The sequence below is a fragment of the Pseudozyma flocculosa genome (assembly GCF_000417875.1).
Source record: "Pseudozyma flocculosa PF-1 unplaced genomic scaffold scaffold00004, whole genome shotgun sequence".
Lineage (NCBI taxonomy): Eukaryota > Fungi > Basidiomycota > Ustilaginomycetes > Ustilaginales > Ustilaginaceae > Pseudozyma > Pseudozyma flocculosa.
In genome coordinates, this window is record NW_006920872.1 from 33,970 (window position 1) to 60,688 (window position 26,719).

At 67.0% G+C, this 26,719-nt stretch overlaps 8 protein-coding genes across 8 annotated transcripts in view; 5 read left to right on the top strand and 3 right to left on the bottom strand.

Annotated features, from left to right (window-relative positions):
- Window positions 1–1,895: 1,895 nt before the first annotated feature.
- PFL1_01537 (uncharacterized protein) lies at window positions 1,896–3,920 on the top strand (the record flags this gene model as incomplete). The annotated part of the gene is made up of 1 exon (XM_007879047.1): window positions 1,896–3,920. One exon carries the CDS (start codon window positions 1,896–1,898, stop codon window positions 3,918–3,920), a length of 2,025 nt encoding a protein of 674 aa, XP_007877238.1.
- A 428-nt stretch (window positions 3,921–4,348) lies between these two features.
- On the top strand, window positions 4,349–7,453 carry PFL1_01538 (uncharacterized protein; the record flags this gene model as incomplete). The annotated part of the gene is made up of 1 exon (XM_007879048.1): window positions 4,349–7,453. One exon carries the CDS (start codon window positions 4,349–4,351, stop codon window positions 7,451–7,453), a length of 3,105 nt encoding a protein of 1,034 aa, XP_007877239.1.
- Window positions 7,454–7,717: 264 nt separating this feature from the next.
- On the bottom strand, window positions 7,718–9,860 carry PFL1_01539 (uncharacterized protein; the record flags this gene model as incomplete). The annotated part of the gene is made up of 4 exons (XM_007879049.1): window positions 7,718–8,117; window positions 8,245–9,195; window positions 9,309–9,437; window positions 9,532–9,860. The coding sequence occupies 4 exons, from the start codon at window positions 9,858–9,860 to the stop codon at window positions 7,718–7,720; spliced, it is 1,809 nt and encodes a 602-aa protein (XP_007877240.1).
- A 502-nt stretch (window positions 9,861–10,362) lies between these two features.
- On the bottom strand, window positions 10,363–14,038 carry PFL1_01540 (uncharacterized protein; the record flags this gene model as incomplete). Its single annotated transcript, XM_007879050.1, has 10 exons — window positions 10,363–11,033; window positions 11,124–11,226; window positions 11,346–11,375; window positions 11,494–11,878; window positions 11,970–12,105; window positions 12,232–12,305; window positions 12,401–12,558; window positions 12,642–12,851; window positions 12,957–13,849; window positions 13,963–14,038. The coding sequence occupies 10 exons, from the start codon at window positions 14,036–14,038 to the stop codon at window positions 10,363–10,365; spliced, it is 2,736 nt and encodes a 911-aa protein (XP_007877241.1).
- A 1,473-nt stretch (window positions 14,039–15,511) lies between these two features.
- On the top strand, window positions 15,512–16,892 carry PFL1_01541 (uncharacterized protein; the record flags this gene model as incomplete). Its single annotated transcript, XM_007879051.1, has 2 exons — window positions 15,512–16,129; window positions 16,233–16,892. The coding sequence occupies 2 exons, from the start codon at window positions 15,512–15,514 to the stop codon at window positions 16,890–16,892; spliced, it is 1,278 nt and encodes a 425-aa protein (XP_007877242.1).
- A 434-nt stretch (window positions 16,893–17,326) lies between these two features.
- On the top strand, window positions 17,327–20,410 carry PFL1_01542 (uncharacterized protein; the record flags this gene model as incomplete). The annotated part of the gene is made up of 2 exons (XM_007879052.1): window positions 17,327–17,810; window positions 17,895–20,410. 2 exons carry the CDS (start codon window positions 17,327–17,329, stop codon window positions 20,408–20,410), a joined length of 3,000 nt encoding a protein of 999 aa, XP_007877243.1.
- Window positions 20,411–21,166: 756 nt separating this feature from the next.
- PFL1_01543 (uncharacterized protein) lies at window positions 21,167–23,086 on the bottom strand (the record flags this gene model as incomplete). The annotated part of the gene is made up of 1 exon (XM_007879053.1): window positions 21,167–23,086. The coding sequence occupies one exon, from the start codon at window positions 23,084–23,086 to the stop codon at window positions 21,167–21,169; it is 1,920 nt and encodes a 639-aa protein (XP_007877244.1).
- A 441-nt stretch (window positions 23,087–23,527) lies between these two features.
- PFL1_01544 (uncharacterized protein) overlaps window positions 23,528–26,719 on the top strand; it is a gene marked incomplete at both ends in the record, with an annotated part of 4,329 nt that continues 1,137 nt past the window's right edge. Inside the window, 2 exons of the mRNA XM_007879054.1 lie at window positions 23,528–24,292; window positions 24,382–26,652. Of these exons, the coding sequence (XP_007877245.1) occupies window positions 23,528–24,292; window positions 24,382–26,652 (3,036 nt within the window). The remainder of the gene's footprint in view (window positions 24,293–24,381; window positions 26,653–26,719) is intronic.

Below are 26,719 nucleotides of genomic sequence, written 5' to 3' on the forward strand. Positions count from 1 at the left end.
CGGCGGCCAACGCGAAGGCCGGCCTGCCTGCTGTGGCCCCCCAGCTGGCGGGCAGGCAGGCAGGCAGGCAGGCAGGCAAGCAAGCAGGCGGGGCGGCCAGGTGGGCGGCCTGGCGGCCCCCACCGGGGCGAGGCGAGGCGAGGTGAGGCCTGGGCCTAGGCCAGGGACAGGGCCAAAAAAAGAAAGCCGGGGGCCGCGCACCGGGGCAGCCCCAGCACCGAAAAAAGCGCGCACCACGCCCAGCCAGCCAGCCGGCAGAACAGATCGAGGAAGGAAGGAAGCGAAGCAGACCTGGGCCTGCTTAGCGGGCAGGAGGGCGGGGTCGAGGCACACAACCCGGAGGCAGGCTCCGCACCAGTTAGGCGGGCAGCGCCAGATGAGCCAACCGACGGCCGGGCGTACCGGTACGGTACCTGGTGGATCCCTCCCCACATCCGCACGGCCTCCTGGTCGAGTCGAGATCGTCGCAACGCCGTCCGTGGGTCGACAGTTTGTCGCCGTCGTCGCCGTCGTCTCCATCTGCCGTATGCCTGGGCGTCACAATGACGGCCCCGATCGCGCTGGTCGCCGTCGCCGCCTGATCGGAAGAGGGCAAGCTAGAAGCGATGGCACGATAGGACGACGATCAAAGAGACCGGCAGCATCTCTGTGGCGAGCCTTTCGGAGCGCCGACAGCAGCAGCAGCAGCAGCAGCAGCAGCAGCAGCAGCAGCAGCAGCAGCAGATGAGCCTGCCTGCTTGCTTGCGTCTCTCTCTACATGTGGCCTTTTTTCGCTGGTGGCAGCGCCTCACCCATCCTCATGTGTGCGTGTTCTGCATGGTTTGACGTCGAGCTTCGGTGCAGCGGCGCGGCGTGGCTGCACCCATCCCCGGCTCCATGAGCGACGAGAAGAGCAGGCAGAGAGGGGCGAGATGGCCGACCAGCGAAACCAGAGAACAAGGTGGGCCCGAACCTCCGAGCGAACGCCTTGTTGCAAGCATGGTTGCCAGCTTGCCAGCCAGCTGGTTGGCCAACGAAGCCAGCCTAGCCTGCCTTTGAGGTGTTTCCACCGCGGCCATCTAGGGCCACGTTCAAGGAAGACCGGGGACCGACGACATGAAACTTGGCCTCACCCCGTCGCTTGGGCCTCTGGCATCCGGGCTGCCCGCCGCGCTTCGGATCAGGGCCCGCCGAGGCCGACAGACAGAGGGCACCGTGCCGTGGTTGCTTTGCTGCTTGTCCTCTTCTGCCGATCCGACGGTTGGTCGATCGGGCTGGTCGGCGACAGGAAAGGGTTCTGTCCCGAGCGAGCGAGAAGAGCTAGAGAGAAAGCGTCACGTCGACGATATCATGCTGCTCGCCGTCGCCGCTGCTGTCGACGCTTTGATGCTGCATGCTGCTGTTCGGTGGGCTCTGCAGGCGAGTCGCCGCTACCCGCTGCCCTGTCCACATGGCCAGGCAGGCTACCATGCCAGCTGGGGGCAGCTGCGTGGCTGCCGCACGGGAAAGGAAAACGGGCAGCGGGGGAGCCAAAGCCACGCGGGTTGCGGGCAAGGGCCTGCTCGGTGCTCCGTGCTCAACCGGGCTGTTGGACCCTGAACCCGACATCTCGAGCCTTGGCGCTCTCCGAGTCTCGACCCGACCACCATCCATCCTACCTTGCTCCTTCCGGGCTGCATCGCTCTCCTCCCCGTCTTCATCTCTCTCGCCAGCGTCGGCTTGCTCATTTTCAGGCACGCACACCTTAGCTTGCGACTTCCTCGCGCTGACGCACTCTTGGTCGGTGCGGTGCGGCGTAGGTTCGGAAACGATCCGATCGGCCCGAATCCGGCGTCGGGGAGGGCCCGTCTCGCGGACCAGCCAGTCACCTTCGCTCCACCCGCCAGACCGCCGCTGCTGTCGGCTGAATCGCGACGATGCTCCAGTCATCTCCCTCGACTGCTCCTCACTCGCAACTCGTTCAAAAGTATCGATCTCAGCGCCGAGAGGCTGCCGAGCGACACCCACAGCTGGACCTCGGGTCGCGGCCGCCATCGCCGTCGCCGACGCACGCGGGCCGATCCAACGGCTCAACGGGGCTGAGCAAGCGAGTTCGGCATCACCCGCGCTGGGCCTCACTGCACCTCGATCCGCAGCCATCGTCGTCCGAGTCGCTGGGGCCGTCTGCCAACCCGACGACGACCGACGACGGCCGACGCGCGTTTGGGCCCAACTTCATCCCCGAGGAGCAGACGCTGCGCAACGACTACGCGCAGCGCTTTGTCGACACGGGCGCGGGCGAGCTGCCGGGCAACGCGGTGCGCAACCCGCACGATGCGAGCCGCTTTGACGAGTACCCCAAGCTCAAGCGCCTCGTCCAGATAAAGGACTCGCTCGTCACGCTCGCCGCCCACCCACCGACCTACCTCTGCGCAGACCTGCGCCAGTCGCTCGCTCCCTACACTGGCACAGGCGCTCGACGAGGACGCCAGCAGCAGGGCGGTCATCCTGTCACAACCTCCGCCCCTGCCAGCGGGTCCGCCACGCCACAAGGCGCACCGGCCCATGTGATGCCGCCATCGGGCCAGCAGCCAGGACCCTCGCCGAACCCTGCTGCGCCGCGCGACTTCCACCTGGGCACCTTGATGCCGGTCAAGTACGATGTCGTGCTCATCGACCCGCCTCTGGCGTCGTACGAGTGGGAGGGCGTACCCTCGCCCAGCGGCGGCGTCGCAACGTGGACCTGGGACGAGATCGCGGCGCTGCCCGTGCCCCAGGTAGCGGCCAAGGAGAGCTTCGTCTTCCTCTGGGTCGGCTCGGGCGCCGGCGACGGCCTCGAGAGGGGCAGGGAGGTGCTGTCGCGCTGGGGCTACCGGCGGTGCGAGGACATCGTGTGGGTGCGGACCAACGCGCACCAACGCGGCAGGGATGACGACGGCGGCGACGACGACGACAGCAGCGGCCCGCAGCAACCATCGACGAGCTCTGCGCTGACGCGGTGCGTGCAGCACTGCCTGATGGGCATCCGGGGCACGGTGCGCCGGTCGACGGACACGCGGTTCGTGCACTGCAACGTCGACACCGACGTGATCCTGTGGCCCGGCGAGGCGGCGGGCGAGGAGCTGGACATGACGAGCAAGCCGCCAGAGATGTACAGGCTGATCGAGAACTTCTGCCTGGGGACGCGGCGGCTGGAGCTGTTCGGGCGCAATCGCAACCTGCGGCGCGGCTGGCTGACGGTGGGGCTCGAGGTGGGTCCGGGCCAGCCTGGATGGCCAGCCGACGGCCGCCTGCCGCTGCCGGCAGCCACCCTGTCGTTCCTCGAAGAGCAGCGGAGTCAGCGCCGGCTGCCCGAGGATGGACCTGCGGCCGAGGAGGAGCGGGCGCACCTCGATCGGCTGGCGGTGCCCGTCGAGTACGACAAGCTGAGCTACGACGTCAACTTTGGCGTGGATCGGCCGGGATGCGAGCTGCGCGACCGGATCAACCTGGTGCCCTTCTCGGACGAGGGCGAGGCGCTGCGGCCCAAGAGCCCGCCGCCACGAGGCACGGGGGGCGCAGGGAACAGCGGAGGGCCGCCTCGAGGCGGAACGGCGATGCCGGGCATGGCAGGCGGCTACCTGGCCCACAGCGGCGGGCTGCTGAGCATGCCGAGCGGACTGAGCGCCAGCCCTGCGCTACGGCTGCCTGGCTACCAGCACGATGCGTTTGTCGGCGGCGGCGGCGCAGCGGATCCAAGCATGGGCATGATGGTGGCGGGCGCCGGTGGCGTCTACGGCCGGCCGATGGGGACGGGCGGCGGAGCTGGGCTGTCTGGACTGGGAGCGGGTGGACCGCGGACGGTGAGCGTACCGAGCGGCAGCGACACGCTGAGCGGGCCGCAGGCGAGCGTGCTCAAGGCCAAGGCGGCGGCGGCGGCGGCGGCCCAGGCGCATGCCAAGGGCCCCAATGGCTCGAGATAGCGGTGGCCGCCCCTTTCAGACTGCAACAGATTGCCACGCCACCATGTATGGTGCGACGCAGTGTCCCGTTGACCCAGGGCCGAGTGCGAGTGAGGGCGGACCCAGCGTGGCGGGACCCTAGGGGCGACGAGGCCTGGCCGGGCCAGTGCGGCGACTTGGAGGCTTGGCGGGAGTCGGGAGTCGAGCTCGGAGGGAAGCGGGCGGCGCGGCGTCGGGAAATTTGGCGGCCCCCGCCACGCCCTCTTTTTTGGATTTCTTCGCGAGCTTTGGGTGGGCAGGCGGTCGGGCCTGCCCTCTGGGAGCTGCCTCTCTCTCTATGAGCTCAGCCGGCCGCTCTCCTCTGTTGCTTCTCCACCTCATCCAAAACCCCCCCTTCTTCTTGCCCACGTCGCTTCCTCTGACGACGACGGCTATACCCACTCATCACCATGCTACGTCGACTGACGCTCGCAGCATCGGCATCAGCGTCGGCAACGGCCTCGGCCTCGGCGTCCAGGAGCGCAGTCACAGCATCAGCCCTCTTGACCGCCTCGCCCGCCACCCTCCCCGCCCGCCACAGGCTCACGATCATAGCACCGGCAGCATCACCGACGCACGCACATGCATTCGCCACCAGCTGCCGCGTATCTGATGCGGGAGAAGCGCGCGGCCCCCATTCCGGCCCTCGCAGCTCAGGCCCGCGCCAAGCAGGCGGCCAGCAGCGCCACTCGAACCCCAACAGCAACAGAGGCGGATCGTCCTACGGGAACAGAGGCGGTTCGTCCACTGGGAATCAGCAGCGGCATGGAGGCGGCGGCGGCGGCGTCGGCGGAGGGCATCGAGATGGACAACGTGGCGGCGGCCATCGGTCAGATAACCAAAAGTTCGGCAGCAGAGACTCGGGTGGCGGCGGTGGTGGCGGCTCGCGCAACCCTGGGGCACCTCGACAGTCGCCCCGCGCACCCAACGACCGGCGCAACCAGCAACGTGGACCGCCAGTGCCCCGACCACGAGATTGGAGCCGCGACCGCTTCGCTTTAATACCCAACTTCGACGCACCACCACCAGTAGGCAGGAACGGCGACGGCGCCGACGCCGCCATCCACGGCGAGCCCGACTCTGCATCAACCGCCGGGCGGGACGATGCAGCAGTTGACGACGCCGAAGGCGCAGCAGCCGGATCTCCCTCTGAGCTGCGCAGGCCCGGCGCCAAGGACGACGGCCGGAGCAGGGGCGACCGCGTCTCGCGCAAAAAGGGAGACCGAGGTTCGCTGCTCCGCGATCAGGACGATCAGCAGCGCGGCGGGCCCCGGCCGAAAGATCGAGAGCGGGAAAAGGGAGCAAAGCGACCCGCCGCTGCGTCGTCCTCCAAGCCCAAGGCGGCCGCTCCGGCTTCCCGACCGCCGCGCGAAGTCTTCCTGCCGAGCGTGGTGACCGTGTCGAACCTGGCGCGCCAGATGAACGTCAAGATGCGCTCGCTGCAGCGCGTCATGACCGAGAGCGGCATGACCGACACCCGCCCGGACCTGATCCTCGCCTTTGCCGACGCAGAGATGCTGGCGGCCGAGTTTAATCTGACGGCCGTCGTCAACGAGGAGGCCGCATTCGACATCCTCCCGCGCGACCCCGCCTCTCCCGACGTCTACGCCACGCTGCCCCTCCGGCCGCCCGTGGTGACCATCATGGGGCACGTCGACCACGGCAAGACGACGCTGCTCGACAAGCTGCGCAGCACGGCCGTTGCAGCGGGCGAGGCGGGCGGCATCACCCAGCACATTGGCGCGTTTAGCGTGCCCGTCAAGCGCGCCGCGGGCGGGAGCGATGCAGCCGCCGCCGCCGCTGCCGACGCCGTGCAGACCGTCACTTTCCTCGACACGCCCGGCCACGCCGCGTTTACCGCGATGCGATCGCGCGGCGCGGCCGTGACCGACATTGTGGTCCTCGTCGTCGCCGCCGACGACGGTGTGATGCCGCAGACGCGCGAGGTCATCGACCTGGTCCAGTCGCTTTCGTCGTCCTCGTCCTCGTCGCCTGGCAGCGGCGGCAGCGGGGCCGGCAACATGTCTTCGCGGCGGCAGCAGGGCAGCGTGCAGATGGTCGTTGCGCTGACCAAGGTCGACAAGCCCGAGTCGGACGCAGAGCGGGTCAAGCGCGAGCTGCTGTCTGCGGGCGTCGAGCTCGAGGAGCTGGGCGGCGATATCCCGTGTGTCGAGGTGTCGGGCAAGACGGGCGATGGCCTCGACGAGCTCGAAGAGACGCTGGCGGCGCTGGCCGAGATGGCCGACCTGCGCGCCGAGCGCGACGGCCAGCCGGACGGCTACGTGATCGAGTCCAAGGTGGAAAAGGCGCGCGGCAACGTGGCCACGGTGCTCGTCAAGCGCGGCTGCGTGCGCGTGGGCGAGCTGCTGGTGGCGGGCACGGCGTGGTGCAAGGTGCGCCAGATCCTCGACTCGCAGAACAAGCCGCTCAAGGCGGCCTACCCGGGCGACCCGGTCGTCGTGACCGGGTGGCGCGACCTGGCGCAGGCGGGCGAGGAGGTCGTGGGCGCCGCCAGCGAGGCCGACATCAAGCGCGCCGTCGAGAACCGCAAGCGCCGCCTCGAGCGCCTGGCCATGATGAAGGACGTCGAGGTCATCAACGAGCAGCGCAGGGCGCGCGCCGACGAGGTCGAGGAAAAGGCGCGGCGCGAGTTCGAGGAGCGCAAGCGTAGGCGCGAGGAGCGCATGGCCGCCAGCCTCGGCATCGACAGCGTCCTTGCCGAGTCGGCACCCGGCAGCAGCGGCGGCAGCGACGAGGCGGCGGCGTCGTCCAAGTCACAGGCCGATGGCGCCCAGGACGAGGCTGCCGCTGTCGACGCAGACGGCGACGAAAAGGCAGCCGACTACAAGACGCTCAACCTGATTGTCAAGGCCGACTTCACGGGCACCGTCGAGGCCGTGGTGGGGGCGATTTCGTCGATCGGCACGTCCGAGGCGGGCGTCAAGATTATCGCGTCGGGCGTGGGCCCGGCGACCGAGGGCGACGTGGCCAAGGCGGCGGCGCTGGGCGGCCACGTTATCTGCTTCAACGTCGACATCCCCAAGCCCATTTCGGCGCTGGCGGCGCGCAGCCACCCGCCCGTGGTGCTGCACAGCGACAGCGTCATCTACCGATTGATGGACTACGTCTCTTCGCAGGTCGCCGCGCTGCTGCCGCCCGAGTTTGAGCAGCGCGTCACGGGCGAGGCCGTCGTATCGCAGCTCTTCAACTTTTCCATCTCGTCCAAGGTGACGCGCACCGTCGCCGGTTGCAAAGTCACCAACGGCACCGTCAGTCGCTCCAACATGGTGCGTATCCTCCGCGGCGGCGGCGGCGGCGCTGGCGGCGATGGGGAGGAGGGGGAGAGGAAGGAGATCTGGAGGGGTAGGCTGGACCAGATGAAGCATGGCAAGAAGGACGTCGTCGAGATGCGCAAGGGTACCGAGTGCGGCCTCAGCTTTGTCGGATTCCAGGGCTTCAAGGAGGGCGATGTCGTGCAGAGCTTCTACGAGGTCGAGGTGCCCCGCAAGCTCTAGCACAGTTGGGCCTGCCGGTTCCCGCCCTGCCGCCCCTTTTTTCTCGTTGCTCCGAGGGCAATAGACATGTGCATGCACCCACCCTCACGACGGCGGCGGCGGCGGCGGCGACGGGCGTGGTTGTGCATACCCCGCCGTGTCCTCTGTCTTTCGAACTTGGTGCGCGAGGGGTCGTGCTCGTGTGTCGGGCCGATGCGGCGTGCGGCGTGCGGCGTGCGGTCGCGGCCCCGTGCTGTGTTCTAGATTCCCACCTAAAGGATTCATCTACCGACGCACCTCGGCCGTCCGCACCTCACCCGCTCCACCAACGACGTCATCCTGCAATCCGCCGCCACCGCCGCCGCCGCCGCTCCGATCCAACCTCGTCTGGCTCCTTCCCCTATCCCTATCCGCATCCGCATCCCGATCCGCATCCTGGCTCTTATCCCGGATGAAGACCTCGAGCACCCTCTCGATGGGACCGCGCGGTACGCCATCTCGATGATGGTCGTGCGACGCGTCCCGTGCGCCGCTGCGGTTGCGGCTCCGGTTGAACGGCAACGGCGACAGCGACGATGCACCCCGCGTCTGCGACGGTGGGCGAGGACTGTAGGCGTACTTGCGCGCCGGCGCCACCAGGACGGGCGGCGATCCGCCCTGTTCGGCTAGACAGGGCGAAAAGAACCTGTCGAGGCGGGCGGGGTTTTCGTTTGCCAAGAAAAAGGGACGAGGAAATGGGTCAGGTCGTCTGCTACTGCTGCTGCTGCTGCTGCACCAGCTTTCGCCGACCGAGGTGACGCCGACAAACTCACATGGTGCCCGTGACGGCCTTCCAGCCCGTGACGACGAACAGGCCGAGCCAGAGGAGGGCGACAATGGCGCTGAGCACGGTGCCGAGCACGAGAAAGGCGCGGCTGTCGAGCATGCGGCCGAGCTGCGTCGTGGCCGTGGCAAACGTGCCGAGCGGGAACGTGTAGCCCCACCAGCCCATGTTGAAGGGGACAAAGCTGGCCGCCGTCATGTCGGCAATGGTGGCCACGGCCAATACGAGCCACACGAGGCCGACGCCCCAGATGACGAGGGCGACGAGAATTGACGCGCCCTGCATCGCGTACGACACCAGGTGCGCCGACTCGCTATCCAGCCCGCGCCCCGGCGCGCCACCAGAGCCGCCGAGCGCAAACGACCCGGTGAGGCGCGTAATCTCGACCAGGTCCGCCGCCAGCTGCAGCAGCCCGAACGCGCCCTGCCCGCACGGCCCGAGCGGCAGAAAGGCCGATACGATCATGGCCGCCGGCGGGATCTTGTAGATGGCCAGCCGCGCATAGTAGAGCGTCATGAGCATCATCGACAGCGGCACGCCCGTGCCCCACAGGATGTAGCTCGCCACGACGACGACGCGCGCCTCGTCGACCTGGCCCGCGCCAATGAGCGCCGACGCCACCGTCCCGCCCGTGGCGGCGGCCACGACGGTCGTGACGACGGGCAGGAACCAGACGCCCGAGATGTTGTCAAACGACTGCGAGTGGCGAGTGAACTGCACAAAGGGAATGCCGATGGCGATGACGATGGCCACGGCCGAGTCGATCCACCACAGCACGTGGGCCGCCGTCAGCCAGCCCGAACCCCACGCCGGCACCAGGCTGTAGACCATCATGTTGATGATGGTCGTGAAGCCCATGGGGAACGTGCCGAGGAAGAGGGACTGGGTCGGGTGGTAGAGCATCGTCCAGAACATGCTGGGCCAGATGACGTAGCGTGCGCTGGTCGCATAGCGGGGCCGGTGCGCGCGGACGAGAGGAGGGCGTGCACCCGCATCAGCACGAGTGTTCAGCGCTCGTCCACGAGGTGCCTTGGCGTTCGGGTCTCGACTCACATGCTGAGCGCAAGGATGAGGGCGAACAGGACGACGTTGAGCGCAAAGATGACGTTGGAGATGGTCTCCAGTCCGTCGAACTGGTAGGGCAGCTGGTGGAGCAGGATGGCCGTGATGCCCGTGCCCATGCTGGAAGAGATGGGTGTCGGAGGTGCACGGGAGGGTTGAGCTCGGTCTTTCCACTGGGCTGGGCGCGAGGACGCCCGCTGCGGGCACGACTCACTTGACTGCAAACCAGCTCGGCGTGGTGTGCAGGATCCTCCTCCGCAGCTCCTTTCTGAACCGGGTCCGCCAATCTTCTCTTGCTTCGCCTTGCTCTCCAGGTGGAACCGCTGTGGCAGCGGAGGCGGCGGCGGCGGCGGCGGCGGTGGGGACAGCGTTGGCAAAGTGCGAGTGAGCGGTCGAAGCTGACGCCGAGCTGGTCGACTCCTGATGCTGCTTTTCGTCGCACTCGGGCGGTGTCGGCACACGGCTGCGAGCCGGGGTGCCGCCTTCGAGCGCGCGCATGGCTGCGTTGTGGCTGTCGTCGTGGTAGTGCGTCAGCTGCACCATGGCAGGCAGGCAGGCAGAGAGGCAGGCGAGCCAGCCGCGCGGGCGGTGATGTCTGGGAAGAGGGGGAAGGACGCAAAGCCCAGGTGGCCGCTTAGAATGGAGCGTAGTGGCGCGAGGAGATGGACGACGACGGCGGCGGCGGCGGGGATGATGGTGATGGTGATGGTGGACCGGCAAGAAGACCAACGTCTTCGGATCGACCCCGACCACCACTTTCGGATTCGGCCCATGGCTGGCCGGCCACCCCGTCGGCAGGCCTGCATGTCAAACGACACGCGGGCGGGCGGCTGTTCGGCCTCCACCTCGGGACAGGCCAGGCAAGCACGGGATTTTTAGAGCTCGTCGAGGCCGGCCTGTCTGCCACGGCACCCTTGGACGAAATTGCGTAAACCGCGGCGAAATCACATCATCTGCCAGAGATGCCTCCCTCTCTCAAGTCGGCCTCGCCGCCGCGTCGCCACCACCACCAACACCAACACCTGGGCCAAGCGTCCGCCCGGCTTCAGAACATCATGGGGTCCTGGTGCAGCCAGTCGGCAAACAGCGGCTGCTCGTGGCTTGGCGCATCGGCCTGCAGCACGCTCAGCATGCTGTTCCAGTCCCGCACGTCGAGCAAAAAGTCGTCGAGCGTGTCGCCCTGCTGCGGCATCGCGGCGGCCATCGTCGCCGCTGTCGCCGCCGTCGTCGCGCCCATACCCGTGGCGGGCATAGCGACTGCGTCCGTCGGCGCCGCCGCCGCTGTCATGCCGCTTGCAGCGCCATCGGGCGCCGTCGTGTCCGCGTTCGAGGACTGGCTCAAGTTGGGGACGGCCGCTGCGGCCAGCGTGTCGAGCGACGACGTGTCGGTGCCCTGCTCGGCGCCAACAGCCGAAGCGGCCGCCAATACTGTCCCACCTCCCTCGACGTGGGTGCTGCGACCGCCCTCTGCCTGCGGCCGATCCGCCGAGCTGCGCTTCGACAGCGTGGCAACCACGTTCTTGATGTGGTGCACCGCCTCCGCGTACGAGCAGCTGGCGCGCACCGCGCTCCGAGCCTGATGGACGTGCGGTGCGATTCGAGGCTCGAGAAAGGCCAGCATCCGCGAACACATCGTCGACAGCACGCTCAGCTCCCGGTTGGCCGTGTTGTCGGTAGAGCGCGCCTCGAGCAGGTCCACGTTGGCGTACGTCACCTCTGTCGGCATGGGTCGCGGAGAGCGGCGGAGCGGGGTCCAGGTCAGCACAGTATCACTGCGCGATGAGGGAAAGCAGGAAGAACACTTACCAGCGATGAAGTCAATCTTTTCCTTGGTTTCCTCGCGGCAGAGGCAGTGGCCCGCGCCGGCATCGAGGAGCACGCCGAAACCGAGGATGATGGCCGAGCTAAACTGCGAGCGGGCGAAGGCAGAACAGACCGGGGATGGCAAGCGGAAATGCCATATCGTCAGCGTCGCCTGTCGATCCGCGCTCGGGTCAGGAAGGTCGCGGATGCGGCCCTCGTACTCACAGCAGCGTAGGCAGCTCCATAGTGTTGGGTCTGTCATCAGTCCCATCATCAGGGAAGTCCAGCTTGCTCGCGGTCAGTCGACCTTCCGCGCTGTGGCAGCCCCTGCCCGTCTCCCGCACTTCAGGCCCCACTCTGCACGGCGACTCACCTGCTCGTCGGGCGTCAGTTCCCTCGCCATCGTCTTGCGCATGCGCACCTCGGCCAGCGCGCTCTCGACGCAGAGCCTCCAGCTGCGCGGGTACGGGTGCTGCGGGTGCCGCTCGTCGATCCAGTGCAAAAAGTAGGGGCGGTGGAGAAGGATGCGGTAGAAGTGGAACATGCCCGCAAACATGTGGCGATAGAAGGCGAGGTGCTCAAAGTGTCGATCCAGGGAGCGGTCCGGCTGCGTGCCTGAAAGAAACTGGAAGTACGACGGCAGACGCTGAGCCGCCTCGACCAGCGACTGGTCCAGCGCCAGCACCTGCTTGTAGCTCTCTTCCCTCGACGCCGTCCGATCCGTCGTCGTGTAGAAGCGCACGATGCCCTGCAGGTGCCTGCTCGGCGGGCCGGGAAATTAGGACCGGTCAGAGGCCGAGGCGTGAAGTCGACAGGCGTCACCTTCCAGGAACGCCGGGCGGTGCTCACGGGATGAAAATCTTGCGGCCGAGGACGAACTCTCGAAAGGCGAAATCGAGATCCTGCATGTCGCCGTGGCAAGGTCCGCTGGTGCGCTCTGGGAGCACCGAGAGCGGCCTCCCAAGGGCAAGACACCACTCGCTCTCTGCAGGCAGCGATAGCAGCGAGGGGGCGGAGATGCAGGCAATGAGACGCAGTGAGCGACGGCGGCTCGACAGCTTCGCCCTCCTCCGATGCAACATATCGATCCCTCGCGCAAGAGATCACCCACCGCACTGGAGGATGTGCGACCAAAGGACGCGCCCCTCGGATCGTTCGCGGTCGCTCGAATTGGCCGAGTGTTCGCTGCAGCGGGCCGGGGCAACGCAGGTAAGGCCAGGCGTCAGCGCTGTGTCATGCCGGGCTGGAGCGTGGCCGGCGTGTCCCATCAAAGTGCTCACGAATGGAGGCCGAGGTCGATGGCGTGGCGGATCCAGCCGCCCATGGCGTGCCAGCTGGTCCGCGGCGCCCGGACGAGGTCCAAGTAGCGGATGTGGCAGGCATAGGTCCAGCACGAGTCCATGTTGGTCACGGCCAGGTTCTCGCACGCCGTCAGGCACTGCCGGCACAAGGGTGCAGAGGAGTCAGGACGACGCTGGTCAGCTCTCTTCCAGTCTCCCGAGGCGCAGATGCCGCGTTTACCTTTTTCGACGCCCAGAAGAAGTTGTTGGACTCCTCTGGCACCAGCTGAAAGTCGGGAGAGCGCAGCGAGCCCAGGGCGAGGATGCCGAGCAGCAGGCTGATGAAGGGCAGCTGCTGGATGGCCGCAGAGCCTTGGGGCGCGCTGGCGGCGTAGAGGAGCTCAATCTTGCGCCGCGCCGGAGCCTCGGAGATTTTGTAGCGCGACCAGTTCTGCGGGCGGGGCGTGGTCGAGCGAGGGTACGACGGAGGATCAGTGATGTCCCACCCCGCACCGGACGTGTATCGTCTGCCATGCGGCGGTTGGGGCTGACTCACAAAGCGGCGAAAGAAGATGTCGACGTACTCCTGGCATCGCTGCCGGTCGGGGAGGCTGCGGTGGATGGCGGCGATGTCGTCCTTTGGGATGGGGATGCCGCCCAGGCTGGTCCCGTTCGGCCTGGTCAGGGCCGCTGCGGCCGAAAAGGAAGCGGAAAACGACGCGGCGCCCTCGACGGAAGAGAGGGCGCGCGGTGCAAAGCTCGACTGGCCGCTGGTGCCGCCGTCGCCGAGAAAGAAGCCAAACGAGTTGCGTATCGACTCGATGGCAGAGGTGCCCAGCCAGCCCACCTCGGCGTCGACGTAGCCCTGCACGTCCTGGCGCAGCCCGCTCATCGACGGCTGCTCCGAGTCGGAGCCGTCCGAATGGCCCAGCGCAGCCGACACGGAACGCTGCCGCCGCTGCACCGAGGTCGATCGCGAATGTCGACCTGCTGGAGAGCGCGCCAAGGACGGGCTGGGCCGGTGCGAGGGCCCCGGATCGATGAAGCGCTCCAGCACGCTCTCGAGGCGGTGCACCTTGTCGTGCAGCGCGGCCAGCTGGCGGTCCTTGTCGTTGGAAAAGGTCGGGACATCCGTTGGTTCTGCAGGGGCGGGAAAGCGGTCGGCCCGAATCGGCGCTGCTCCCTGCGCGATGGGGTCCGGTCGTCGGCTGCGAGCTGCTGACCGCCGCGTTTCGGAAACCAGCCGTCGGGCTGGCAGCGCCTTGCGATCCGGCGACGTCGATAAGGGCGGCGGCGGCGGCAGGCTGGCGTCGCTGCTGACCGAGGTGCGACTTCTAGACCGCGTCGGGCGCGCGAGCGAAGGCGTGGGGATGTGGCAGAGGTCCTCGGTCCCGCGCTTGCGGCAGTGGTTGCACGGCTGCGTCCGATCGCACTTTTGCTTCCTCCGGACTGTCGGTCAGACGACGAGCCCAGATACGAGCCTCCAAGGCGGTTCGGAGCGATCAGAGAGGGGTCCCTTCGCTGACTGCCTCCGCTGCCGTCTGCGCCCGGTGCTCACTCACAGCATTCGGTGCACGAGTACTGCTTCTTGGCCCGCTTGGCCGGTCGCTCCTCAATCATCGTCGACGACGACGACATTCGAGCAGCGAGGATGGCGACATTGACGATTGAGTGTAGAGAAGCAGCACGCCGATAAGTGATACGAGACGGCCGACAAAGGATGCAGGTGGGGTCTGCTGGGCGGGTCGATGGGGAGAAGGGACCGACGACGACGATGGTGGTCACTCTGATGGTTCGGTCTTTCCGACGTCGGCCGCCCCGAGGCGCCAGACAAAGTGGAGAAGGGCAGGCTGGCCAGACGGGGCCAGGTCCACGTGGCGCGGCGTCGGCCTTTTCTTTCCGTTGCTCGGCGCCAAAGCCGCCGCTTCGGCCTTGTCCCTAGGCCTCGTCATCCATCCCCGCCCGCCCAGCTGACTCCTGGCTGACCCGCCGTGCAGTATGTTCACCCCTCTCATCTTGTTGTATGTGTAGGCCTTCGTCGGCTCAGCACCCAGCAGAGAAGGGACCGCTTTCCCGGCGTTGCAGCTCGGGTCACGTCGAGAGCGAGCAGCGGCGAGTCACAACTCGCAAGACGCTCAAAGGGATGCTGCCGGCCCTGCTCTGCTGCTGCTTCGACGTCGACCAACGAGGAGCGACGAGTTGCCCGCCCATTGTTCAGACGATCATCCGGAGGTCATCCCTTGGTACCGTTACGGCTCGACAGGACTGCCTTGCACCGATCCATGCCCGCCTTGGTGAGACGCAAACCCATCGAACGTAACACGCAGGCGGGCGAGCAGGACAAAAGCAAGGCGCGACCGAGAGTCGGCCAGGTCGGGACGCGGGCCGGCTCTCGCTGGTTGCCTGCCCACTCGAGCGTCGACTTGCTTCGGCCTTTTGGGGTCCCTGCCTGCCCGAGTGCAAATGCCCGACGCCCGACGCCAGACGAGGCATGAAAGCCGACGTCAAGCAGAGCCGCAGGCAAGCAAGGGTCGTCCTCGCCCTCGCCCTCGCCCTCGCCCTCGCCCTCGTCCTCGCCTTCCGCCCTACCCGCTGCGGATGTTCCTCGGACAGCGAACCTAGGTTGAGCCGCCGCCGCCGCCGCCGCCGCCATTGAGAGGTGACCCTTACGTTCCTCGGTCACCGAACCAGGGGACTTACCAGACTGCAAAAAGGGTCTTTGCTTCTTCACCCCTCGGACGCTGCCGGCGGCCGTATAAAGGCCTGTCGAGGGCCTTTGGGGCGGTATCGGTGGTTTCCAAGGTACGATCCACCCCCCTTCTTCTTCCACCTTGACTGAGCGACTTCGTGATCTGCTTCGAGCTAGCCAATCTGACATAGCCCAGCTTGGCCGATTTCGCACCTTCTCACGCTCGCGACATGGAAGATGCCGAGAAGCGGATTGCTTCCGATGCGGCGGCTGCACTGCCCCTCGGCCGTTCCGACCGGGCGACGGCGGATCGAGCCGACACAGCAGCGACGACGACAGAGGATGAGGCACCACCGTCGGCGGCGCCCGACGGCGGCGTGCAGGCCTGGCTATTCGTCGTTGCCGGCTGGCTGATCGAGTTGATGGTGTGGGGCGTCGCCTACGCCGCGGGTACGCTGCAAGATTACCACGAGCACGATCCTGCCTCGCCCTTCTACGGCAGCAGCGTCACGGCGCTCAGCTCGGTGGGGACGCTGGTCATCGCCTGCCAGCACCTCGTCCCCCTCCTCACCTACGGCTTTATATCGGCGCGCCCTCACCTCGTCAAACCCGTGGCCCTCGCGTGCGTCGTCGCCAGCGCCCTCTGCCTCGTCGTCGCCAGCTTCGCCACCAGCATCGGCCTCCTCATCCTCTTCCAGGGCGTCCTGTTCGGCCTGGTCGGCGGCTTCCTCTTCATTCCCGTCATCATGTGGCTGCCTCAGTGGTTCGACCGCCGCCGCGGCCTCGCCACGGGCATGTTCCTCTGCGGCAGCGGCATCGGCGGCATCGTCTTCCCCCTCGTCTTCAACGCCCTCCTCACCCGCACCGGCTTCCGCTGGACCCTAAGGATCTGGGCACTCCTCCATCTGGTCCTCGCCGGCGCTGCCGTCTCCCTCATCCGACCGAGGATCCAGCCGGCGCGCAGCAAGGGCCCTCTGCGGCTGCGCTGCCTGCTGCCTCCCAGCGTCCGCTTCGTCCTCGACCGCCGCTTCATCTTCTTCGTGAGTCCGGGGCAGCCTCCGTTCAGCACCGTACTCCGCGTGTGCGTTTCCTCACCAGCCCTTCATCCCCTCCTCTCTCTGGTATTGCACCGCCGCCACGCAGGTCGCCATCATCTTCTTCCAGTCTTTCGGGTGGTACTCAGCTTCGCTCTACATCTCGCCCTACACGTCCTCGCACGGCCTGGGCTCCGGATCAGCGACGGCGGTGCTGGCCACCTTCAACGCGTTGGCCACGGTGGGCTACCTGGCGACGGGCAGCGTCGTGGACCGCATCGCCTACCCGCTCGTCATCGCCGTCTCGATGGCAGTGTGCGGGCTGGCCGCAGTGCTGGTGCTCGGATTTGCCGAGTCCCTCGCCCTCATCATGGTGTTTGCCATCATCTTTGGCTTTGCCGGCGGCGGCTTCAGCTGCCACATCACGCCCATGTCGCGCTCCCTCTCGGAGCGGCGCAGCGTGCCCTTCACGCTGGCCTTTTTCACCATCATGGCCTTTCGCGCCGTCGCCGTCGTGGCGGGACCGCTGATCGCCTCGGCGCTGTATCCGGGCGACGACGCCTTTGTCGGGCAAGCGGGAAAACGGACGGGGTCAGTGGGATACGGACGAGGCGGCTACGTTGGCATGGTCGTCTTCATCGGGATAGCCTCGTTCCTCACGGCCGCGTCGGCACTGCTGCTCTTCTGGCAGGAGCGCAGGGACAGAAGGCAGGTGGCGCCCATAAAGGGGACAGAGACGCCGAGCTCGACATCCAGTTGTCGACGATGAGACTGCACGAACCAAATGCAAGCATCTTGCGAAGATGCAAACGCCTGAGGATCGAGGTCTGTGTCTGGAACACCCTTGCAGCCGGCGGGGCAGTTGAAACAGGAGGCCCCAGCGCGGTCACAAGAAGTGCCCGATTCAACGCTCGCTGGATATCGGGGGCCAAGGTCAGGCGGACTCTGCCTTTCGGCTTTTTCGATAGGCTGGGGTCCAGGCGCGCCTTGCCCTTCCTTCCCACCCACCATGGCCCATTGAGATTCCGATCCGCCACCCACACCTACGCCGCCTCGTGCTTGCAAACGATCGCATGCTCGAGGTCACCTTCGGCAGTGGCAGAAGCACCCGCTTGCCTCCGTAGCATTCCACCTGCACAGACTCACTTGACCCTTCAACCTCGCGTCTCCACTTCCGAACACCCCTGCCAAGTCGACCTGCAGATGTCGAGCTCGTCCATGGATCCACCCGACGCGCCGAGCGCCGCTCTGAGGCGGCTCTCGCTCCGCGAAGATCGGGATGCCACCGTCATGTCAGACCCTCCCGACAGCGACGGCCAGATGAGACAGCTGCGAGACCTTGCCACTCAACACCTGGAAAAGGCCACGACAGAAGTGCAGACCCGTATCAATATCCGACGTTTGCTGATCAATCTGTCCACCGATGCTGAACTCCTCGCACTCGCCGAGAAAGGGCTGCGCACCAGCATACGCGGATGGGTCGACGGCTGCCTGGGCCTGGACGAGCGTGTGCATCTGCCCTCCTGGCTGACGGGCCCGCTGAAATCGGATGGCCTTCAGCACCTGCTCGACGATCCCGGGGCGCTTACTAGGATCATCGGATCTGAACCCACCCTCACTTCCGACACGTTGACCGAGGAAGCCACCGTGGCGCTGCTGCACCGAACGCTGATTGCTGGGGCCTCTCGTGAGTGCGCCCATGCCCGCTTCCGCCGTGTGCTGCCTTGCCTGCGGTGTGCCTGAGCACAAGACTCGTTCTTTCCCTGCTCAGACGCCTCACCCCCGCGTCCGCGCCCTGGTGTCGGCTTGGTGCGGCTCGACTTCGAAGACGAGTTCTATGGCGAGGCCGACGATGACCTCTGCTACCACATTGACACTGTCCTGTCGCTCTACGACGAGAGGCTACACTACGGACGCATCGTCCCCGTCATCCAGTCCTCGGGGTCGGGCAAGTCCCGCACAGTCGACCAGGTCCTCAAGCGCCGCCGCCTCGGCATGCTGCTTTGTTTCCGCATCACAAAGGGCGACACGGACGCGATCCCGGCCCGAGACGAAGCTGCGGCAGATCTACTCGTCTCCGGCGGAAAGCTGCCATACCCGGTCCGCGACATAGATGTCGCCGACCGCCTCGTCGTGCTGGCCTGGTTTGAGGCCTTCGCCCACCACATGGCAGAGGAGATCAAGGCTTACTGCAGCGACTTGGACTCCACTTCCGTCCGCAGCGAGACGGTCGTCAGGGACTTTTACGACCACCTGAACAACACCGAGCTGCCGACAAGTCCAATCAGTGCCGGTTCGCAAGCCTCGTCGGACAACGCACCCCGCCGACAAGGGCTGCTCGCGACAGTGGCCGAACGCTACCACGAAAATCTGGTAAAGCTTAGACCCGGCAATACCGAGGGCGCTAACGCCTTCCAAGGGGGTCCCTGCGTGCAGGCATTCCGATCGCTGCAAGCCGCCGTGATCCAGGCTTACTCGATCGGGGAAGGCCGACCCAACGGAGTTTTCATCCTGGCGCTCGACGAGGCCGGCACGCTGGGTGATCTGCTCAGCCACATCCGGAGGCTGTGGCACGCGATGGGAGAGTCCCAACACGCCAATGCCGACCGACTTGTCCTCCTTTTGCTCGACACCAACTCGAGCATCCACGCTCTCGTCGGCGAAGGAGCCACGCTCCGGTCCACCCGTCTCCACAACAAGGAGCTCTCGCTGCTGCCAATGTTCAACAAGCTCCCCTTCGACGTTGCGCTGAGCGCACTCGATCCGCAGGCCCACGATCCCCACGGCAAGACGTGGTCGGCGCTGTTGGAACAGCTTGCCCTGATGGGCCGCCCGCTGCTCAACAACAGGCATTTCTGGCACCACATGGATCGCGACCATGGGTTCACGGGCCTCAAACCGTTTGTCGGCCGCGTCTCGCTCTTCAAAGTCAAGGGAAAGCTGCTGTCCGAGCGCAAACACGTCTGGCTGCCCGATCTCCAGTCTGACAAGGAGCTTCCTGCGGAGCAGTCGGCAACGTACATTGACAAGTACATGGCTGCCCTGTGCCAGCGTCTTCCTCTGCTCTTCATCGGTGCTCAGGGCAGCGTCGATCTGAGCGAATTCCTGCAGCGGCAGATCAGCTCGCACTTGCGCACCATCGCTGGCCTCGACCTCGACACGTCGTTCATCATCACCGGCACCCCTTCTGAGCCGATCCTGAGCATCGCTGCAAGCGACCTGTTCCGGCAGCAGGTCCAGCAGTCTGGCGGTGTCGTCAAGGTCTGGCGCGACGCGCTCTGGGCGATGCGGCACAGCCGGATCTCGTACGGCCTGTCTACAGGCGCCGACGGCGAAGAGGTTGCACGGATACTGCTTGCCATGGCAACGGACTTTGCCGCCGTGGAACGCATCCGGCGGACAAGCCTCGCGAATCCCGGCTCCGATTCGTTCACGTTGCAGAGCTTGTGGGAGGAGAAAGGCACGTTGGATCCTCTGCCGGTCTGGGACTGGCTCGCCGAGCTCTTTGGCGACCCACGTGCGATTCCCGACGTGAGCGGGGCACAAGGCGGATATCGAGGGTCCCTGGCGAGCGGCGAGCGGGCGGCATCGGGCTTTGAGTCGTTCGCGCGGTCAGCACGGATCTCGTTTACGCACTTCGTCAAGATGCCACATACGTTCGACAAGGTTTCGAAAAAGCAGCTGGCCGAATGGTTCGTCGAGCACGTCGCCATCTGCGGCGCCGACACCCAGCCGAGCTGGGACCTGCTGATCCCCATCTACGTCGACGAGGGATGGAAGGGGGACGCCACGGTCTTCGATGTCTCCAAAATGTCATATATCGTCGTTCAGGTCAGAAATCGTCGGAACGCAGTGGGGCAGGGTCAGACATTCATCGTGCCGCCCGCGGTGTATCACCGCGGCCCCAACAGCGACGACAGTGGCAAGACGGAGGATGGCCACCACCTCGTCTCGGACTTGGAGTACATCTCGCTCTTCATCCAGCTCAAAGCGAAACCACCGGAGGACGCCGCGCCCGTCCGCTACACTCTCAAGGGCCGCGCGCCTGTCCGGGCCCACGATGTGCAAGCCATTAGCCTCGACGGCGGCTTTGCCACGATCCTCTCCAAACTGGGCGACCAGGGCGCAGCCGACCTGCGCGCGCTCCTCGGCGTCTTCAAGGACACCAACGTCTTTGAGAGCGCCCTCGACTGGCAAGCGCGTCGCAGGTCGCTCTGCGACGCCCAGCTGTCCCTCTACGCGCGCTCCCGGCAAAGATCCGGAGACGAGCACTACCCCATCCTCTGAGGCCGCCAGCACTGTGTGAGCGACAAGGCAAGGCGATCGCGGGGCGATGCGGTAGGACGCGTCTGCAGGCTCACAGACGAGGTGCGACTTGGAAAAGGGCACGAGAGGTGCGGCGCCGAGATGAGAGGAACAGGCCCTGCAGCGGGCGATGAGGATGGGAGAGGAGAGAATAGGAAGAGGGATAGGCTGGCAGGGTCGGCGACGGGGAGCGGAGGTGAAGCTCGTATATACCCTCTTCGTGTCTGCCAACACGGGTGGCAAAGGTCTCTGCTCTGATGCCGTGTCGACGGACGTCAGACCATCTCTAGATCAGATAACATCGGCTCCATCCGCTCGCCGTCTCGGTCGGCCCGTGAGGTAGGGAGCCAGGACCGGCGCATTTGCCGGGCGCGGCGTTGGCGTTGCAACGGCTCCGAAGTTCGACGGGGGCGGGGGCTGAACCTTGTCCGTCTCGGCAGGACGGAGGGTCAAACTAACACGTACGACCGCACGGAAAGCTCCCGCGGCTGGCCAGGCTGGCGGCAGATGGGAGTAGGCCGGGACGACGGACGGATGTGAATCTGCGATGGATGATGATGCATGCGGCGCCACCGCCCTGCGGTCGGGGAGATCCCGGTCTGAACTGCTGGCGTGGGAGCCGGGTTGCGGTACGCCGTCTGGCGTTGGTCTGGATCCGATCATGACAGGTGGACGACCCTCACAGAGACACGCGCACACGCAACGGGCCATATATACGACAATCGATGGATTTCCAGCCTAGTCCTTCTGCTCGTCGCCGTCATCGCCGTCGTCGTCGTCGTCCTGTGCGTAGAGCGTCTTTGGCTGGGTCTCCTTCCAGACCTTTGTGTAGATGGGGTCCTTTTCGGCCTGCTCTGCGTACTTGAGGAGCGCCTCGCGCGGATCCTGGCTGCGGGTATCGTCGGCGGTGCGGTAGAGGTTCTGCACGACGTGCTGCATGGCTGCCGCGCCGATGCGTCCACCCTTGCCCTTGCCCTCCATCGGACGCTGGGGCATGCGGCTGGCGACGGGGTCTGCGCGCATCTTTTCGAGCCTGCGTCGCTTGGCCGCGTTGGACTGCGGGAGGGTGGCGTCTGCGGGCACGTCGACGGGCGAGAGGTCGACGTTGAACGGGTTGCGCTGTCGCGGTTTCCTGCCGACGGCGAGGAGGGCGCCGTTGACGGATGCCTCGGGCGAGTAAAAGACGTGGATGTTGCCGGCGCGCGTCGTGGCAAAGAGCTGGTTGAGGCGCGTGTGCCAGTGCAGCCGCAGCACCGACGACGGCGAGATCGAGTAGCGCCGCACCTCGTCGAGGTTGGGCAGCGACAGGACGCAGATGGCGCCGCCCGTGGTCGTGTCGCGCGTCGCCCCTGCGCCGTCGTCGTCCGCGTCGTCGTCGTCGTTGTTGTTGTTGTTGCTGTTGTTGTTCTTGCTGCCTCGAGATTCGCCAGCGAGAGGTACGGCGGCGACGCCGGCGAGGACCGACTTTTCGTCTGGGCTGAATACGACGTCGGTCATGGCGGTGCTGGGCAGCCCTGCGCGGACGGCGGCGGGGGAGCGGAACATGCGCCGGTCCCACAGCTTGACGGTCTCGTCTCCGCCGCGGGTGACGAGCGTGTTTGAGTCGCGGCTGAAGGTGATGCAGCTGATGCCGCAGCCGCTTTCGTGGGCTCGCTCGACGGTGCCGCGGGGCTTGGAGGCGAGGTTGGCACGGAGGTCCCACCAGTGCAGTGCGCCGTCGAGTCCCGCTGCGGCGAGGATGCGGCCCTCTTGGGCGTAGCGGGCGGCCGTGACCTTTGTGCGGGTGCCGCGCTCGCGGCTCTTGACGACGATGACGTCGCGCTGTCCCGCGGCGAGGTCGTCGAGGTGCCAGAAGCGCACGGTGCTGTCCGACGAGGCCGTCATGAACCTGCCGCGCTCGCTCGGATCCCACGCGCCCGCCGTCAGCTCCGAGACGTGGCCCTTTGTCTGGCGCATGTCGCGCAGGTACGGGTCGCCCTTTTTGCACGTGCCCAGCTCGGTGCCGTCGCGGTCATACACCTTGGCCGCCGCCGTGGCGCTGATGCAGAGCAGATGCTCGCCGCCGGCGTGCGGCGAGAAGGCGACGTCGTTGATCGGGTAGCTGCCCGCGGGCTCAAAGCTGCGGAAGGGCTTGAGCGTCGAGTCCATGCCGCCAAAGTCCCACAGCTTGAGGTCGTAGTCGAACGAGCCCGTGGCGATGCGCGCTCCTCCGGGGTCGAGGGCGAGGGCCGAGACGCTCTTGGAGTGAGACTCGAGCACCGCCTCGTGCGACATGGGCGGCAGCTTGATATCGGCGAGGGCCGACGCGGCGGAACCGGGCCGACCCTGAGTGTCGTCGTCGTCCGAGTCGTCGTCATCGGAATCGCCTCCGAGCTCGAGCTGGGCATTGAGCGCGCGGTCGGCTGCGGTGAGGCCATTCTCGTCGACCTCGTCGTCGGCGGCAGGCTCCGAGGCCGTTTTCGGCGCATCCGGCGGGGGCGACGAGGGTGCGGGCCGCTTGTTGCCCAGCGTGGCTCCGACGACGCTGGAGCTGGTGGATGCGGACGGCAGGGCCGGGGCTGCTGGCGGTTGCTCTGGCTTGGGCTTGGGCTTGGGCGCCGCCTTTTTGCTCTTGCCGAAGCTCATGGGCATCATGGCCCGCAGCGCGTCTTCGTCCATGTTGTGTGCGGTTGGGCGGTCGGGAGGGAAGGCGACGATAGCGGAGGGGCCGAGACAGGGGGCAGCGAGGAGGCTCGTCGTCGTCGTCGTCGTCGTCGTCGTCGTCGTCGTCGGATGAGCCGAGAGCCAAGTTAAGCATGGCCAGGCCCCGCCGCCGCTTGACCCCCCCAAAACTCCACACGGCGGCTCGGAAGACGGAAGACGGCGCCAGACAAAGCTGCCGCCGAGAAGAAATGGCCGGCCCCACAAAGACCTGGCTCGCTCGCCCTGCAGAGGGGCACCTGCGCAGCCAGCAGCGACTGCACAGCGCAGCTCTGCCAGGCAGGCAGACGACAGACGACAGACGACAGACGACAGACGACAGACGACAACGCCGCTGGCTTGGCTCTTGGCCGCCCACCACCACCACCTCCCCTGCCACCACCGCCGCCGCCGCCCCGCATGTCGTCCTCGTCGTCGTCGGCGATGCTCGTGCCGCCCAGCGGGCACCTCGATCAAGCGCTCGCCACCATCCGCCAGGCCGCCCTCGACTTTGTCACCCCGGACCCGCAAGCCAGGGCCCGCGGCGAGGCCACCTTCCTCGCCCTCCGACACTCGGACCGCGCACTCGAGTACGCCTGCTACGCACTCCAGCATGTCGAAGCCGCAGACCCGCTCGTCCTCTTCCAGTCCCTCAACGCCCTCCTCTACGTCCTCCCCTCGCTGCCGCTGCACAGTGCCGCCGACGGCCGCGCCTCGCTGGCCCAGCTGCGCGACTTTGTCCTCTCGTTTGCCGTCTCGCGCGGCCCGCACGCCGCCTCGTCATGGCCCCAGTACCTCCGTTCCCGCGCCCACCAGACCGCCATGGCCGTCGAGAAGCGCCTTCTCGGCCTCGAACTCGCCCACTGCGCGAGCGCAAACGACTCAAACGCCGCCCAAAACGTCGTCCAGGCGCACGTCGCCCTCCTCACCTCGCGCCTCGCCGAGCTTCTCACGCTCCCGTCGCCGTGGCCCTCCGACCCGTCCGAATCCGCGGCTGCGTCGATCCGACTCGCCGCCGGTCTCGGCCTGATTAGGGCCCTCGTCGACGAGTTTGTCCTCACTCCGCCCTCCGACGCCGCTGCCGCTGCAGAAAACAAGGACCGCGGCAAGGCCAAGGCAGTCGAACCGGGCACCCCCGTCGGCCTCAGCGTCCTCGAGCATCGGTGGTGCAAGGCCGTCATCCAGGTGAGCTGTCCCGCGCCGCCTGCCGACCGCCCGACCGCTTGCTGACCAGCTTCCTCTCGCACTGACGGCGCCGCCTCGGCCCCCCGCAGAACCACGTGCTGCCCGCCCTGATGAGCGCCACCTTCCAGCTCCTCTACGGCGTCATTTCGACCGACCAGGACAAGGCGGCGGCGTGGCGGATGGACCTCTTCCCCCAGGCCGTCTCGGCCGTCGAAAAGCTGCTGGACTGGAGCTTCCTCCTCTCGGACCCCTTTGCCAACTTTGGCAGCCCCATCTTGCCCGACCAGCTCGACGATGCCGATGACCAAACCGCTGCCGCCAACGCCTCGGGCGGCGACAATGGCGGCCGCCAGTACATCCAGGCGCGCAAGCTGCCCTCGCACTTTGTCGACGTCCTCATGCCCACCGACGTCGTGTCGCTGCTCGCAACCGCCTACGGCTTCGGCCTGGCCGCGTCGGCCTCGACTCCGAACCGCGACCTCTCCTTTTCTGTCCATCGCCTCCGACAGTGCCTGCTGCTGGCGTTCAGCTATGTGCCCGCCGAGCTCGGCGTCGCTCCGGCCACGACCGACGTCGTCGTGCAGCGCGTCAGGCACCTCTCGGCGACGCTCCAGTCGCTCGTCCAGGAGGAATGCGGCAGCCCGTCGTCGGCGCTGCTCTCGGCGCGCGGCAATGCGATGCTCTTCCTCGCCCAGGCCTTTCAGATCGTCATCAACGCCAACTCCGTCCGCCTGCTGGCCGAGGCGCTCGGGCCGGGCGGCGGGGCCGACGGCGATGCCTCAGGCACCGTCGCCTTCCTCGCGGCCCTGTCGCAGTTGGGCAGGTCGATCTTTGGCCTCGCCTTCCACCGCCCGCGCGACACCGACGAGGAAGACGACCTGGCCGTCCTGGCCGAGGACACGACCGACACGCTGCTGAGCTGCTGGCAGGTGCTGCTCGGCGCCCTCTACCGCGAGGCCGACGACGGGGCGGGCGGCGGCAAGCAGCCCTCTGCGCAGCTCCAAATCCTCTGGCAGGCGGTCCACGGCAGCATCCGCGACGAGGTCTTCCACCCGTACGTGACCGGCAGGCTGCAGGCGGCCGCCATGCCGTCCGACGGCGATGGCGACGATGGCGACGCCTCCGAGCACGGCGAGGCCGCCGCCAAGGACCGCGACATCTATTCGGACCAGCTCATCACCATCGCCGGCCTGGGCAGGCTCTCGGCTGCCGACAACCTCCGCACGCTGCACCAGCTGGCGCAGCCGCTCTGCCAGATGCTCTCGGCCGTCGCCCAGGGCCAGGCGGCGCCCGGCCCGCAGGAGCTCGAAAAGGTGTGGGAGCAGGCCCACTGGCTTCTGCTGATTGCCGCCCACCTCGTGGCCGACGAGGCCAAGGGCGAGACGGCCGAGGTGCCATCGGCCATTGCCGGCAGCCAGGAGCCCGACGACCCTGCCGTGGGCCTCATTGTCGAGCTCGGTTTGAACCTGGTGCAGACGCTGTCGAGCCACGGCGCGCGGTCGGCGCAGGCGACGAGCCCGCAGGTGACCGAGACGCTGCTGTGGTTTGTCGCGCGATGGACGTCGACCTACCTGCTGATCGACGACCACTCTGGCTTCCCGACCAACGCGGCTATCCAGCGCACGTTTTCGGGCGACGCCGGTCGCAAGGTGCTCGCGTTCCTGCTGCAGCGGCTGCGCGAGAACCTCGAGCTGTGGATGTCCGACTCGGACGTGCTGGTGCAGCTGGCGGCCGTCGTCTCGTCCTTCACCCGCTCGAGCGGCATCATGCTCCACCTGCTCCAGCTGCCCGAGATGGAGAGCCTCGTGTCGGCCATCGTGTCCGGCCTGGACGCGCTGCCGGCCAACACTCACGGCCCGCTGGTGAGCGCCGTGGTAAGCTGCATCTACAGTGGCGCGTCGTACGTCGGCCAGCATTCGGGTCGCACCGCCGAGTCGTACTTTGCCCAGATCACGGCGTCGATCGAGGCGCGCTTCGGCTCGCTGCTGCAGCGTGCCGACTTTGCGGCCGTCGCCCAGCGCTCCGACGTCATCGCCGCGGTCCAGACGTCGCTCGACATGCTCGACGGCCTGGCCGCCAGCGTGCAGCCCAACTCGGCCGACGCCGTCTACGGCTTCCTGTCCAAGTTCTTTCCGGCTTTCAGCCACCTCTGTCGCGTGTACGAGACGAGGCCCGAGGTATCGCTGTCGGTCGTCAAGGTGCTCCACACGCTCGCCGTCGCCCTCGAGCTCGACTTTGGCGCCGAGCCGTACATGGTGACGGGCCTCAACGCCGTCACCTGGCAGGTGCTCGAGGCGCTCAAGGGCAAGACGCACCACAGCCTCATGGTCAGCGACGGCGGATCGCCGCTCGAAGACGAGGTGCCGTACGAGGGCCTCTGCCTGGCCCTCGAGCTGCTCAACGAGCTCACCGGATCCGCTCGCGCGG